The 14,428-nt window shown below is 40.0% G+C and overlaps 1 protein-coding gene across 4 annotated transcripts in view; it reads left to right on the top strand.

Annotated features, from left to right (window-relative positions):
- rnf130 (ring finger protein 130) overlaps nucleotides 1-14,428 on the top strand; it is a 54,227-nt gene that overhangs the window by 14,909 nt on the left and 24,890 nt on the right. For 3 of the 4 annotated variants that reach the window (XM_016252995.1, XM_016252996.1, XM_016252998.1), the window contains exons 2-3: nucleotides 5,021-5,215; nucleotides 12,724-12,974. In XM_016252995.1, coding sequence (XP_016108481.1) covers nucleotides 5,021-5,215; nucleotides 12,724-12,974 — 446 coding nt within the window. The remainder of the gene's footprint in view (nucleotides 1-5,020; nucleotides 5,216-12,723; nucleotides 12,975-14,428) is intronic. The other variant, XM_016252997.1, reaches the window with a different exon arrangement.

Raw genomic sequence — 14,428 nt, 5'->3', positions numbered from 1 at the left:
TGGTGTAGGCCGGGGCTCGCAACAAGAAGACCAGTCACTGTTGTCATAGCACTACCCACTCAGTGAGATTAGATAACACTGGGAAAACGTACCCGTTCCACTTGGACCAGGAACGTTGCGGAAGCCCCATCCTTCCCGAAGGAGGTTTCGGAAGCACTTACACACATGACATCCGTTTAGGTGCATACGGAAGATTAGAGGTGATTGTAACCCTCATGAAAATGGCAGAAGTCTGCCGGGGAAACACGGGCTATACCGTGGACTTGACACATATGGGAACCACTTAGGCCTCTACATATGGAACCCAGCCCTCTACCGGTTCTCACGGATTCAGCGAGTGAGGGTCTGGCGCCGGACGTTCCATCATGTATGACTGCCGAGGGATGGAGGAGCTCGACAGGGCCTACAGTACGGACACTCTGGAGCAGTTTTAGCAAGCCGACACTAATCCGGGGCTTCTCCGTGCCTCTACCCATTTGAGGTGAGAACACAGGAGGATACCGGCTCCTCGGACGGGACAGAGCAAAGCTAGGGCTGGGTCTGCCTCCTCCGGGGGCAGCGCTTGCAGGCTCACCATCTAATCCTTGAAGGGAGTAGTGGGAACCTTGGGCACATAGCTGGGCAGGGGCCTAAGGATTACCTGGGAGTCAGCCGGCCCAAACTCTAGGCACGAATCGTTGACCAAAAATTCGTGCAGGTCCCCTACCCTCTTGATGGAGGCCAGTGCATGCAGGAGCAGAGTTTTCATTGAAAGAAACTTTAGCTCGACTGGCTGCAAAGGCTCAAATGGGCCCTGCTGTAGTGCTTTGAGCACTAGAGACAGGTCCCAAGAGGGTATAGAGGAGGGCCGGGGAGGATTTAACCTTCTCGCCCCCCTAAGGAACCTAATGACCAGATCATGCTTCCCTACCGACTTCCCTTCCACGGGGTCATGGTTAGCAGCAATCGCAGCGACATAGACTTTAAGGGTGGAGGGAGACATCAAGGCGTTCCACTTCAAGGCGTAAGCGTGTCTCGTAGACGGTGCTCTCGCTGAAGTGATGGTGTCAACTACCTCTTGGGGTAGGTCACACAGAACCTCGGCTCACTGGGGGAAACGCGTACTTGCGCAGGCCCCGCGGCCAGCTGTGTGCCAGTGCGTCCGTGCCGAGTGTTCCTTCGGTCAGGGAGTAGAACAACTGGCAGTGAGAGGTTTCTGGAGAGGCAAACAGGCCTACCTGAGCGGCTCCGAAACGTCTCCAAATCAGCTGGACCGTCTGGGGATGGAGTCTCCATTCTCCCGGGAGCGTAGCTCGTGACAGCTCGTCGGCCGTACGGTTGAGCAGACCCGGAATGTGAATGGCACGAAGTGACCTCAAAACCTTCTGACTCCAAAGGAGGAGGTGGTGGGCGAGTTGCGACATGTGACGAGAGCGCAGACCACCTTGTCGGTTGATGTACGCAACGGTCGCCGTGTTGTCCCTTCGGACCAGCACGTGCTTGCCTCGTAAGCACGCTTTGAGACGGTTCAAGGCAAGGCGCACTTCACCACGCCTTCACCATCCCCCAAAGAGCAGCTTCCTCCCTCTCTGGGTCACCCGTCCCGGGGCCTCTTGCTCTTTCGCTCACCGCCAGGTTTGACGGGGGCCTAGACAGGTGGGGCTCCACGGCACTGCTTGCTGGTGGCTGCTGCGGATGTGGCGGGGGAGCAGGGGCAGATGCAGGGGGCCGCCCTCGGCGACAAGCAGGCTGGGGCGTTGCGGATGGGTGGAGGCAGCAGCTGCCCGCCAGCTTCTCCACAGGCCGTATAAGCATCACCGGACAGGCGAGACGAGTACCTACAGACACGGGGAGGCACGGTTTGCCCTGCAGGGTGGAGGCGGTATTAGGACACAATTGCATCGTAAATGACCGCTCCACCGGGGGGACCCTTGTATACCCCCTAGCTGCACCACCGTCGGGGGGGGTGAGGGAGGAGGAACCAGCAGGTTGGTTTCCGGCCGTAAAGGGAGGAGGAACCAGCAGGTTGGTTTCCGGCAGTAAAAGGTGCCCGAAGTAGTCCATGCCTGGCTGCCGCCAGGACGAACACTAGATCGCGGCAGAGGCTCCCCTGGAGCAAACGGAGCCTGGCCCGCAGCTCAGAGATGGTCATCTTCCCGCAATGGGAACATGACTCATCCGCGAACGCCAGCTCAGCGTGTTTAATGCCCAGACACGTGAGGCAGCGATCGTGACCGTCACCCGGCACCAGGTAACCACCGCACCCAGAAACGTACGGGTGAAACGGCATCTTTAAAAAGACGATCCGTCGTCTTTACAAAGACAAACCCACTTATTGCACTCTTTTAGAGAAATTGGCTCTTTTAGGGAAATGCTCTTTTACGTGCTGAGACACACAGGGGAAACGGCTGTTTGCAGCACGACAGGGGGTAGTGCAGCCTGAAGTGCGCAACCCACTCTACACAGGAACGACCAACGCTGAAGTGTAGTCCGCCAACACAAAAAGCTCCAGAGAGCGTGCTAGAATCGTCACACACAAACAATCATTGCATGCCAATGTGCATTGGCTCGTTTAGTTTACACTCGAAGTGGATTGGTCTCTCTAAGCGAGATCCCAATTCATCGGTCACCGTCGTGACTCGGAGTGACCGACTGAAAGGGAACTGTATGGCTTAATTTAGGTTTATTTTATGAATTGTAGCCTATACATTAAATTTTTTTATATTTTGATGTTTATTTAATGTTTGGAAAATGACAATTGTGCAGATCAGGGTTGTAAATTAGATTTAGACAACCTGCAAAAATTACAAACTCTATATAAAATGAATATAACAATAATGCTAATTTTCTTTGACCTCCTGAGCATGATGATCAACATTTTCTAAAGGTTAAAGCTCTCTTTTTCACTGACCAATATTGTTTCATTGCCATGGAAAGTGCCTTTTTATTCCACAAGAAGTTAAATGGATTCATCCTATCATGCTAAGGACACACACATTCACAGTTTGAATATTTCCATGTCAAAGTTGAAGTGCAGAACTGAACCGTCCCGATTGTTTCACATGTTCTTGCTTTATCACTAAGTTTTTGGGATGTCATTGAGTTGCTCACTATATAACCTTACGCAATCTGGAGAAAGATCAAATAGAAGACCAGATTTCACCAGCTTTCCTTACGAACCCAAATATGCCCTCTCAGCACCGATAAAACTGCAAAGTCAGAGATGCACTATGCAACACCAACCTCGACCTTAAAGGACTTTCAGTACTAACTGCAATTACAGCACGTTAATTATTTAAACATTTTCATTTAATAAACACGCGTTGATGAACACAGGCATGAAATCAGTATATTTATTGCCAAAATTAGATTCTATAGTTATCTCTATTTCGTTGCTAAGATTCTTTTATGGAAATGTATTATTTTCCTCCTGTGAGCATTTGTTATTTTCTCTCAGTCCATCTATGATGCACCATCAGGCTGTTTTTATGCTTTAATATCAGGTGATTTTTGTATTCGTATTATGACTGTATCTCAGCTCTGCTCATCGGCTGCTGCAGGTCAGCTGCATGAATCATTCATGCTGATACTAATATTATGGTGCTCATAGGGCCTACAATATTAGCTTGTGGACCAACATTATTAGCTTCTGGACTCGTCTGTTGCTCCTCCACCCCAGTAAACACACACACACACACCTAAACACCATCATTATCTCAGTGTTGATGCTGCAAACTGATGAATATTTGATTCTGCTTCATCTTCTGTGTCTGTGTGAGTGTGCCCAGATATGTGAAAGTGCATGTATTTGTGTGTGTGTATGTGTGAACCTAATGGTAAAGAGATTTCTTTTTGCATTTTTGCGTTTAGTGCACAAGTCTTACTGGAATGCCTTGAGGGAAGGATGGTGGGCTTTGCTGGGGAGGTGGGCTGGGTGCTGAAACAAGCAAAAGCCTTTGTATTACCTTTTAAAGACAATCAATTATCGTGACCTGCTCTGCCTCCCTGTGGGGGGTTCCACCTCTCCTCGAGAGCGGGCCAGGCAGCTTCGACATATAAGTCAGTGTTTGGAAGTGACAGGGTGTTAGTAGTAGCCCACCAACTCATCAGAGTGCCTCTACAATCTCCAGTGTCAATGGAGCAGTCACATAAGAAATAGGGAGGCAAGCAGCCCCCACATACTCTATTACGTCGCTAATGAGTTTACTGGTGATATGCTTTCAGTCCACATATGTCATGCTGGTGAATGTGAGTTTCATCAGAAATGCAAGTCAACAGAACACAGTGAGGCTGCGTTCAAGCACAACCTACTGATAATTCAAGTCCTCCAGTTGGGTTTGTAGTGGATTCGTAGTTGATCTCTTTTGGATTGTGAATGAATAAGATTGTTTATTAATTATTACGGCAGTCTTCAGCATCACATGATGCTTCAGAAATCAATCTAATATGCTGATTTGATGCTCAAGAAACATTTCTTATTATCAATGCTGAATAAAGCTCCGCAGTATTTTTGTGGAATCAGTGACACTTTTATAAATAATTTTTCTATGGATAGAAAGTTGCATAGAAAGGATAGAAAGAGCAACATTTATGAGAAATACAAATCTTTTTTGTCATTATAAATATCTTTGATGTCTCTTTTGATCAATTTAATGTGTTTTTGCAGATTAAAAGTTTTTTTTTAAATCCTACTAACTTGCACTTTACTTTATATTGTGGTATACAATAATACATAGAGTTGTGTGTGTTTATGCATAAGGATGTACTGTACAGCAGGTCTTGGGATGACATCCAAATTTCAATAGTCAACACCATTAGAATTTCATCATTAATACCAGTTTTTGATGTGAAATATGAATGTACAATAAAGTGTAAACTACAGTAACTTTAATATATTTTTATATTGCTGCAAAAGGTTTAGAAAATGGCAACTCAAAACAGGATGAGCAAAAGATCGTAACTTGTATTGGAGCATGTGTAATGTACAACATTTAAATGAAGACTAGAATTGAGGCCTTGTTTCTTTTTTTTTCCTTTTTAGCAGTGGATTTGCAAGGCTGCAGTCCACACACCCGGTTCATAGTCCCTCCGAAAAACACACACTGGGTGGCCATTATGCAGAGAGGGAAGTGCACCTTCAAGGAGAAGATCCTTAATGCAGCTGCTTTCAATGCCTCGGCTGTCATTATCTACAATAACAGCACCAAAGAGGACACAGTCACGATGGCTCATGAAGGTGAATGTCCATAATCAATGTATTCTCATCATGACAAATGCAACTCTCCTTCTAATCTGTGCCATGTACGTAGTGTCATGCAGACTTTTCTAACTTCTGTAGTCAGTTCCTTTAGATAGGACTCCAAGCTTGTACCTGTTAGTAATTTTAACACTACATGTTAACATGAAGGAGTTTTGTTCAGAGTGTATGTACATGTAAATGGATATTTTTATTTGACTGAAGGAATCAATTGTGTTGGTTGAAAATATAGGAAGTGGTAGCTGATGTTTTATGATGGAGCAGATACACCTGACCAGTTACTTTAAGATCTTTGTAGTGCTTGCAGCAGATTTTAATGCAGTGAGGTACATTATCTGGAAAAATCATTGTCCAAGAACTTCGAGATCGAGTGTGTACTGTGTGTTTGTGTGTTTGTGTGTGTATCAGTGCAATAGAGAAACAGTTTTATTTCGCAGCTCCAAAATGTGTAAATTGTGTGTGTGTGTGTGCGTCTGTCACTTAGAAGAGTTTTGTGCAGTGGACAGCAGACAGTTTGAGGGGAAAATGTTGCTGTGATCAGCAAAAATGTATTATTATTATTATTATTATTATTTATTAATTTATTTATTTTTTAAAGCATTTTGGTAAAAGCAACAGCTGACACATTAATTGTAATGGCCATTACATTCCATTAATGTTTACTAAACAGACCACACAAATGGTAACCAGACATGAGATACAACCGCACCACAATACATCAAGCTACATATAATACATTATGGATTGTTTATTATGAATTATGCAAGTGCATATAATACTTGCATGTAACATTAATCATGTCAGATAGTAGATCAAATTGTAAGACACTGTTTATTTAATATTATTTTGAGTATTGCCGTATCTAACAGCGATGTCATTAGTTGTACTATTTTAAAGAAAATGACACCTGTTCAGAATATATGATTATTCTTAATTTTACAACTAAATCGTCATTCTGTCTGAGGTTGACTTACTCAGTTTTTTTAAACTGTTGATCTGTGTATACATGCAAACTGACATCTGTGACAGTTGCATCGCAACTATTTTTTAAATGTTTTCCGCTATGGGTGCATTTTTAAGATGCTTTGAAACTTCTCAAAACCTCTGTGTTCTGTTCCATTTATGTGGTGCTCTGTCTAGTTGTTTTTGAATGCAAGAACACATCCTGTATGAATGTTTCCTCACTCACTCTGTGCTGCCTGCTCTCTATAAGTGTGGTTTGAGGTGTGTGGCTTTTAGTAGCAGATGGGACTGGAGGTTGTTAATTCATGGATTGTTATTTTTTTAATGTTACGAGAAAATATATGGATGATTCTCAGTTGTATAGGACCAAAACTGCAGCTTTGACGAGCAGAAACACTCAGGATTAATTGTTTGTGTATGTAGGTATTTCATAATTTGTTTTGGGGTTATTAACTTGCCGTGAGAGTGTGACAGAGACTGTTGGTTTGGTTTTTGAGGACATTCGGACAAGGTGAAGGACTGTGCGTACTGGAATCCATCCCCCAGTGCAGTCACTGTTGCTCTGCAGGTGCACTCTCTCCACACACACACACACACTTCTAGCTTGGCACATATCCAAGAGCTTAGGATGCACAGGGCACATAGGATTCAACCGAAAGCTTCTCAGAAGTGTGATAAGATGTATAAAGGGGTGGGTTGAACAGCGAAAAGGGGAAGATAAGGGGAGATGGTGAGTCACAGCAGCGCTATCAGAATGGGATCGATGAGATGTTTAAATATAGCAGGATTGCATGATTTATTCAGAGGGTCCTTTACCCCTGATACCTATGGGATTCAAACCTCGATGTACCAGCTGTTAATCTTGAGGTACCTCACGATTCAGCTGGATTTTGATTCATTGAGACAATTGTCCAAGGGTTCTTGATGTATCGCTCTCTTTTTTTTTTCAACAGCATAGGGATGCAAGCCGCCTTGAGTTAAGGTGCCAAATTCATTAAGATCTTATACAAGATCTTCTGCTTTTGTATAATGTGAATGGAATGCTAGACCAGAGCAATTTTAGACTGATATCTAAGAGTGTTCATTTTCTTTAAATGAAATAAAGCTGAAATAATATAAAATACAAATATTAGATCTTAAACTGAAAAGCTTAAAGAAAAACTTGAAATGCTTCCTTGGCAACTAACTAAAATAAAATAAGTTGAAGAACTAAAATGACAAAACTAAAACAACAACAACTTATTATTATTATTATTATTATTATTGTTGTTGTTGTTGTTGTTCAAAGGTAATTAGAAATCTAAAATAATAATAAAAAAATAACAAAAGCACATAACAAAATGTCTGGAATCTGGATTGTCTGGATCAATCTAGAAATTTTTTTTTTTTAAAGAATTACAATGCATCAGTGTATGGCTTTATCCAGGTGGATCATTGTTCTTGCACCACATGACGTTTTTATAATTTTTTTTAAATGCATGAGGCAATATTTTCATATGTAGATTTCAGTCACACATTCAGATCACTACATTTAAAAATGTATTTTGTGCACCCACAGGAAGTTTGGGGTTGCATTTGTGTATGTGTGTGGGGGTGGAGACATGTTTGCAAACTGAAAGCTGCAAGCAAACTGCATTTTGTCTCTCATAGTTGAGGTATACCTATGATGAAAATTACAGGCCTCTCTCATCTTTTTAAGTGGGAGAACTTGCACAATTGGTGGCTGACTAAATACTTTTTTGCCCCACTGTATATACACACACACTACCACTCAAAAGTTTGGGATCAGTAAAACTTGTAATGTTATTTAAAGAAGTCTCTTATGCTCATTAAGGCTGCATTTATTTGATCAAAAATACAGAAAAAACAATAATCTTGCAAAATGTTATTACAATATAAAATAATGGTTTCTATTTTAATAACCTTTCAAATATAATTTATTTCTGTAATGCAAAGCAGCTGAATTTCCATCAGCCATTACTCCAGTCTAAAGTATCACATGGTCCATTAAGAAATCATTCTAATATGCTGATTTATTATTAGAATGATCAATGTTGGCAACAGTTGTGCTGACAAATATTTTTTGGGAAACTGCAATACTTTTTTCAGGATTCTTTGAATAAAAAGCTAAAAAGCTTTTTTTTTTTTCAAAATATAAACATTGATTCAAAATATAAATCTTTTCTAACAATATAAATCTTTGCTATCACTTCTTATCAATTTAACACATCCTTGCTGAATAAAAGTTTGAATTTCTTTCGAAAAAAGAAAGAATAAAAATGTACTGACTCCAAACTTTTGAACGGTAGTGTATACTGTTAGAAAAGATTTCTATTTTAAATAAATGCTCTTCTTTTAAACTTTTTATTCATCAAAGAATCCTGAAAAAAAGTATCACAGGTTCCAAAAAAATATTAAGCAGCACTGATCATAAATCTGCATATTAGAATGATTTCTGAAGGATCATGTGGCACTGAAGACTGGAGTAATGATGCTGAAAATTCAGCTTTGATCTCAGGAATAAATTAGATTTTAATGTGTATATTAAAATAGAAAAACTTTATTTTACATTGTAATAATATCTCACAATATTACATTTTTTCCTGTATTTTTGATCAAATAAATGCAGCCTTGATGAGCACAAGAAACTCCTTTAAAAAACATAAAAAATCGTTCTGATCCCAATATATATAACACTTTATTTTAAGGTGCAATATGTGAGTGCATATTGCATGTTGTAAATATTTATTGTAAATGTATTTATATAAGGAGTATGATCAGTCATATTCTTCTCTCTGAGCATTGTTTGTACAATAGCATCAACACCTTTAAATATCTGTTCAAGTACTGTATAAAGAGACTGTGATATGAGTTGAAACCAATATTTTAAAACCAGTTACGTGCAGAGTGCATCTAAATTCATAATGCCACATGCTCTGTTGAGTCACTGTGGTTTGAAGGATCGCATCACCTTCACCGTCGGTGTCAGTCAGCATGTGCAGGGCTTAAGACCACCTTTGAGGGAGTTTCCTCTTTAACACAGATCAATATTTGCATGCCTTGCCCTTTATGCAAGGAACAATCAATAATGAATACAATTAATTTTTAATCGCTGTTAAAAAGTAAGGCCATTTAGACTTTTTCAGCAATTCTAAATGCATGAAGGATGAGCCATTAACATTTTTTACATTTTAATCCATATTTGCTTAATTTTATTGAGATCTCAATTGGAATCATATTTGATAATGATATGATTATTATTATAGCTCATAATATTTGGTTTGATAATACTGTAAGTGTCATCAACAGACTGTGCCTGTGTACGTGAGTTATGCACCATGATGTATGTCATGATATACATCTGTTGGTTCTCATGCTGCTTATGGAGAAAAAAAACGGCCTTGGAGTTGGTCAGAGCTGCTCTATCAGTCACCGCTGGAGCAAATTGTCCCTGTCCTGCCCTAGACATCATCTTTACTGCTGACAAACTGCCTTCTGAGCCAGGCAGCGTGCTAAACAGTCACGTCTCATTCACACCTGCGCATAAACATAAGTGCTCACGTACACCAGAGCGTATTAAAAAAAAAGTCTATACAAAATCATACCAGCTGGTAGACTGCAAATTAAACCTTTGTTTATGCATCATGAAACAACCATAATGTCAGACACACAAGCAGCCACATTCACAATGACATTCTGTGACATTCAGACTCCTTTTTCACACTCTTATGACATTCAGGATTTGGCTGTAAGATGCAGCAGTTTTTATACACAAGGGATGATGCACCCTTGATTACTTCCATAATAAATGCATGCCTGTTCACCCTTTAGCCTTACACTACAGTCGTAATCCACTGAAACTCTTAATAAACTAATTATTTTCAGAGTGCTGATTGTATATAGTTTTAAGCATTATCTCTTCATTGGACATATACTGTATAGAGCTGTTTTTTAACATCTGATGAAAGTACTCATAAGTAGAAAGAAGGCTAGCAAATATGACACTAATATGTTTTTATACAGTATAACAATTAATATGGTGTTATTTTAATTTTCTTATATAAAATGCTATTTCATTCAACATTTACTCTAGTACTTACTAATAAAATGCTTCTGTTTTGCTTTTCTTTCTTTATTAGGGAAAAAAAGTTCAAAGTTGCACTGAAACTTTTTGTTGTATTTCAGAATGTTGTATCCTGATGTTCAGGATGTATGCAATCCTGATATTAATGTTTTGAGATTGCACATGCTTTGAGAATGATCCACAGCTCATCTTTGTGCTTAGGACAGTGTCCAAATGCACCGTTTGTACAAGGTCAATAGAAATCATGCAAAACATTCTCATATACATTCTCATAGTTCGTATTAAAGTTTTTAAGCTGTGCCGTTTAGAAATTATAGGATTTGTTTCACTGTGCTTCACATTTCTTTGTAATCAACGTAATGCTTTAAGAACCTATAGCTCTATGTGGTGCCTTTCGTGATGTTTTGTATAGCCTGTGTCCCTTGTGATTCTTTCACAGCCCTGCCATGCTATCTGCTGCTACAAAGCTGTGAAAGTAGATTTGTGCCTTGTAGACCCTAGAGGCATTGAGACTTGTCATCGGAAAAAGCCAGTTAATGTTGTATTATGGCATCTCAGTGGTTTATCAAAGAACTTTACCTCAAAGATGTGTTACTGCAGTCTGTCAGTCCAAACACTTGCAGTCTAAAATACCAGAAACCACAAACAGAAAGTTGTATGTGAAAATGTCAGGGCACAGCTAGATATGACAGAGGCAGTCTGAGATGTATCTCTCAAAATGGTTTGTATTTTGAGTTTGTGCCATCAAGGTTAATCATATCTTAGCTATAGTCAAAATAACAACGTTTTCAGTCTCGTTTGCTTAAATGTGTTTTGACCAGCATAATAATAGTTACGTGATGGTATTTGCCATTGCATTTGTTTTCCTGTATATAGGGCAGTTCAAGTGCAGAATACGGTGAGATTAGATCACTGACTAGGACAGGTCTGCAATAGTTTTCCATCTGTACTGTTCTAACCTTATTATTGCAAAGCCTAAGGGCCAGTATTATATCAGTGTCTATGGCACGGCCTAAGCCCTAGATCGGTGTTATTGTGTGTGTTTATGGTTGGGGGGGGGTTGTTTGTCCTCATTTTGTGTTGGCATGATAACTGTGCCATTTGTGTGACTGTGAATGTTTAATGGGTCAGATCAGGAGTACCGCAATACCGCATATCATATCAAAATACCGCAATACCGGTGCATGTCGCTTAAACAACATTCGGAACGCCACACTGTTTGAAAGGGGTTTCACTTTTGAAAGGCTTTTCACTGTTGCCCTGTGGTGAGGGAATTAAGCTTATGCTGTATGTGTTACTAAGCGTGAAAGTTCCGAAACTGAAGCTGTAGAACTAATAGAACTTGGTCTCATCCACAATATCCACATTGACCGCCAAAAATATCCACCCCCCCCCCTGCCATCAGCTCCCGCGTTCTCACACACACACACACAAGCGTGACTTTAGCACTAGATTTGGCAACTTTCAGACCTTTTTAGAGGCTTTTTTCCATAGAATATTCAAACTGACAAACCTAGTGACTTTTTTGGATAAACCTTAGCTATGGTTCAGTTGGAAGATTTCGCCAGTGCTGTCCCGCGAGCGCAAGGTCTGACTTTCCCGGAGAAGTGTCACCTCTCTCGGCGTCTGTTCTGTGCAGTGAGCGGCAGAGAAGCAGCACATTCAGTTGGCCGCACCGCAGCCGACTCGTCCATAAACGAGTACAAAACAGCGTTTCCTAGCACCTGTCGCTTACTGATTGTTTGGAATTATAAATATGAGCATAGTCTGTCTGTTAATATCACATGCACTTTTTTGTTTGTTGTTTTTTTAAGATTGTTACTCAGACGCAGGCAGTGCGCTGCATGAGACAAAAAAGTAATATAGCCAAAACAACCGCATAGCCGCTCTTTGTTAGATGCATGTTGATTTTACCAGACGATGCTGCGATTATTAATGAGAGTAACTCCTGGTTAACATTAAAAGGGGTCGTGTTTAGTCACTATTTAGTGTGGTATTTTTTGACAATAGTCACTCATCATGACAGTAAAATAGGTAATTCTAAGTCAATATACTGCATTATTTCCTCTCTCAATCAGTAGAAAATATGGTTAACACCCGGTCATGCATGAAAAAAAAATACTGTCATGTACCGTGAAACCGGTATAATTTTGAAAAATACCGTGATATAAATTTTTGGTCATACCGCCCAGCACTACATCAAGCTTTTGTTCTGACAGGTTGCAATCATGAAAATATGCAAACATTTAAATTTGAAATTTGAAAGGTGCTGTAAAATTATAAAATGCATATAACAATTATCATTATTATTATTATTCATACTTGTAGTATTTTTATTTTATTAATTATTTAATAATTGTATTATTAATCATTTTTCTCCTTCACATAATTTTCTTTGTTGAAAATAACCTATATCTCAATATAATTGATCTCTCCTAAGGCACTGGAGACATAGTGGCGGTAATGATCACAGAGTCCTTTGGAAAGGATATTCTGGGATTCCTGGAGAAGAACCAGACTGTGTTGGTGTCCGTGATGGTTGGGTCACGAGGACTGCCCAAGAACATCAACCGTGGCTCCTTGGTCTTTGTCTCCATCTCCTTTATCGTGTTGATGATTATCTCCTCTGCTTGGCTGATCTTCTACTTCATCCAGAAGATCAGAGACACCAGCGCACGGGACCGCAGCCAGGTCTTACATAACACACAGATGTACCAGCCTAGCACTTCTGCTTCAGTATTATCCTGTTGCTCTTTTGAACAAAACACACATAAACACACTCTCACCCTCAAGCTTGCATCTAAACACCTTGCCAGATTTTTCTTCCAAAGATCTCTCTGATATTTAACAGGCTTATCTGACCTTCAGGAATTTCCTGTGTTCAAAGATAGTAGTAAATGACCCAGCCTTCCCAGCTCATGAAATCTTAATGCAGAAATGTGTGTGTGTGTGTTTGGTGACACTCTGCCTCTTCAGCGTCTGGTTCCACACACACAGACTCACAGTCCTCATTACTCCACTGTAGTGTTGATGTCTCTCAGCCCTTTCGCTTTTACCAGACCTCCGAATTTACTACTGGCATAAACGGCTATAATCAAGCTGTTTTAACATCTGCTGGTATAAAGGTGAAATATGTAAAATCTGAATCTCTTATTTACCAGTAAATTTTAAAGTAGTAGACACAGTTTATACTACGAAGGAATGGAATAAAAGCAGTGAGTGCATTTAAATGCAAGGCCTTGCCCTGACAATGTGTAAGGTTACTTAAATCTTTTTTATAGGAGGCAAGTCATAAACCGTTTCAGCGAAAGCTCACTGGCACATCTTTGCCAGTGTGGTTATTGCTTATACAGTTTTTAAAAATTTATTTATTTATTTATTTTTTTGGTTGTGTTGTTAGCTGATTTTGGAGTGATCACCTAACACCAGATTGATATTAGAATAATTTCTGAAGGATCAAATAAATATTCTAATAATATTTCACAATATTACTATTTACCGTATTATCAAAGAAATGAAATAAATGGTAAACATAAGAGACGTCTTTCATAAACATTTTAAATGGATTGAGTATTTAGCAGATTAACAGATCATTTTAGTGTTTTGGTGGTAACCTAAATGTAATCGCAAACATTTACACACACTGGCACACACACATACTGCACCTTCCATTGACTTCTATTGTTTTTTTAATTAAGCTTATTATAATTAGTGCAGACTGACCCTAACCCCTTTGGCATTTTTTGATTTTAATTAAAACATAATTTGGCCGTTTTATGAACTGTACTTGTGAAGACATCCTCATGAGTCAGTATATTTGTGTCTATATTTGAGAGGACATTTTGAGACCCTTGCAAATATAGCACACACACGCACAGTTTAGCTAGCACAAATCCTTTGGCCCTGGTTGCTCCTTTGGCTTTTTTTGTAAACTGTCGGCGGTAAATCACTGAGCTGTTTGTTTAGCAATAAACTGGCAGAATGAAGACAGAGGACATCTCAGAACAAACACTCATAAACGCACACACAGACAATGAACCGCCCATCACAGGCTGCACTTAGAGTCTTTTATTTATGGCCATCTTTGTCAGGCCTTTCACTAACTCAGCCTCATTTGCTTTATACAATTCTGAATAAGACACTCT

This window comes from Sinocyclocheilus grahami, unplaced genomic scaffold, assembly GCF_001515645.1.
Source record: "Sinocyclocheilus grahami isolate Dianchi unplaced genomic scaffold, SAMN03320097.WGS_v1.1 scaffold1148.1, whole genome shotgun sequence".
NCBI lineage: Eukaryota > Metazoa > Chordata > Actinopteri > Cypriniformes > Cyprinidae > Sinocyclocheilus > Sinocyclocheilus grahami.
This window is presented reverse-complemented; position numbering and strand designations above follow the sequence as displayed.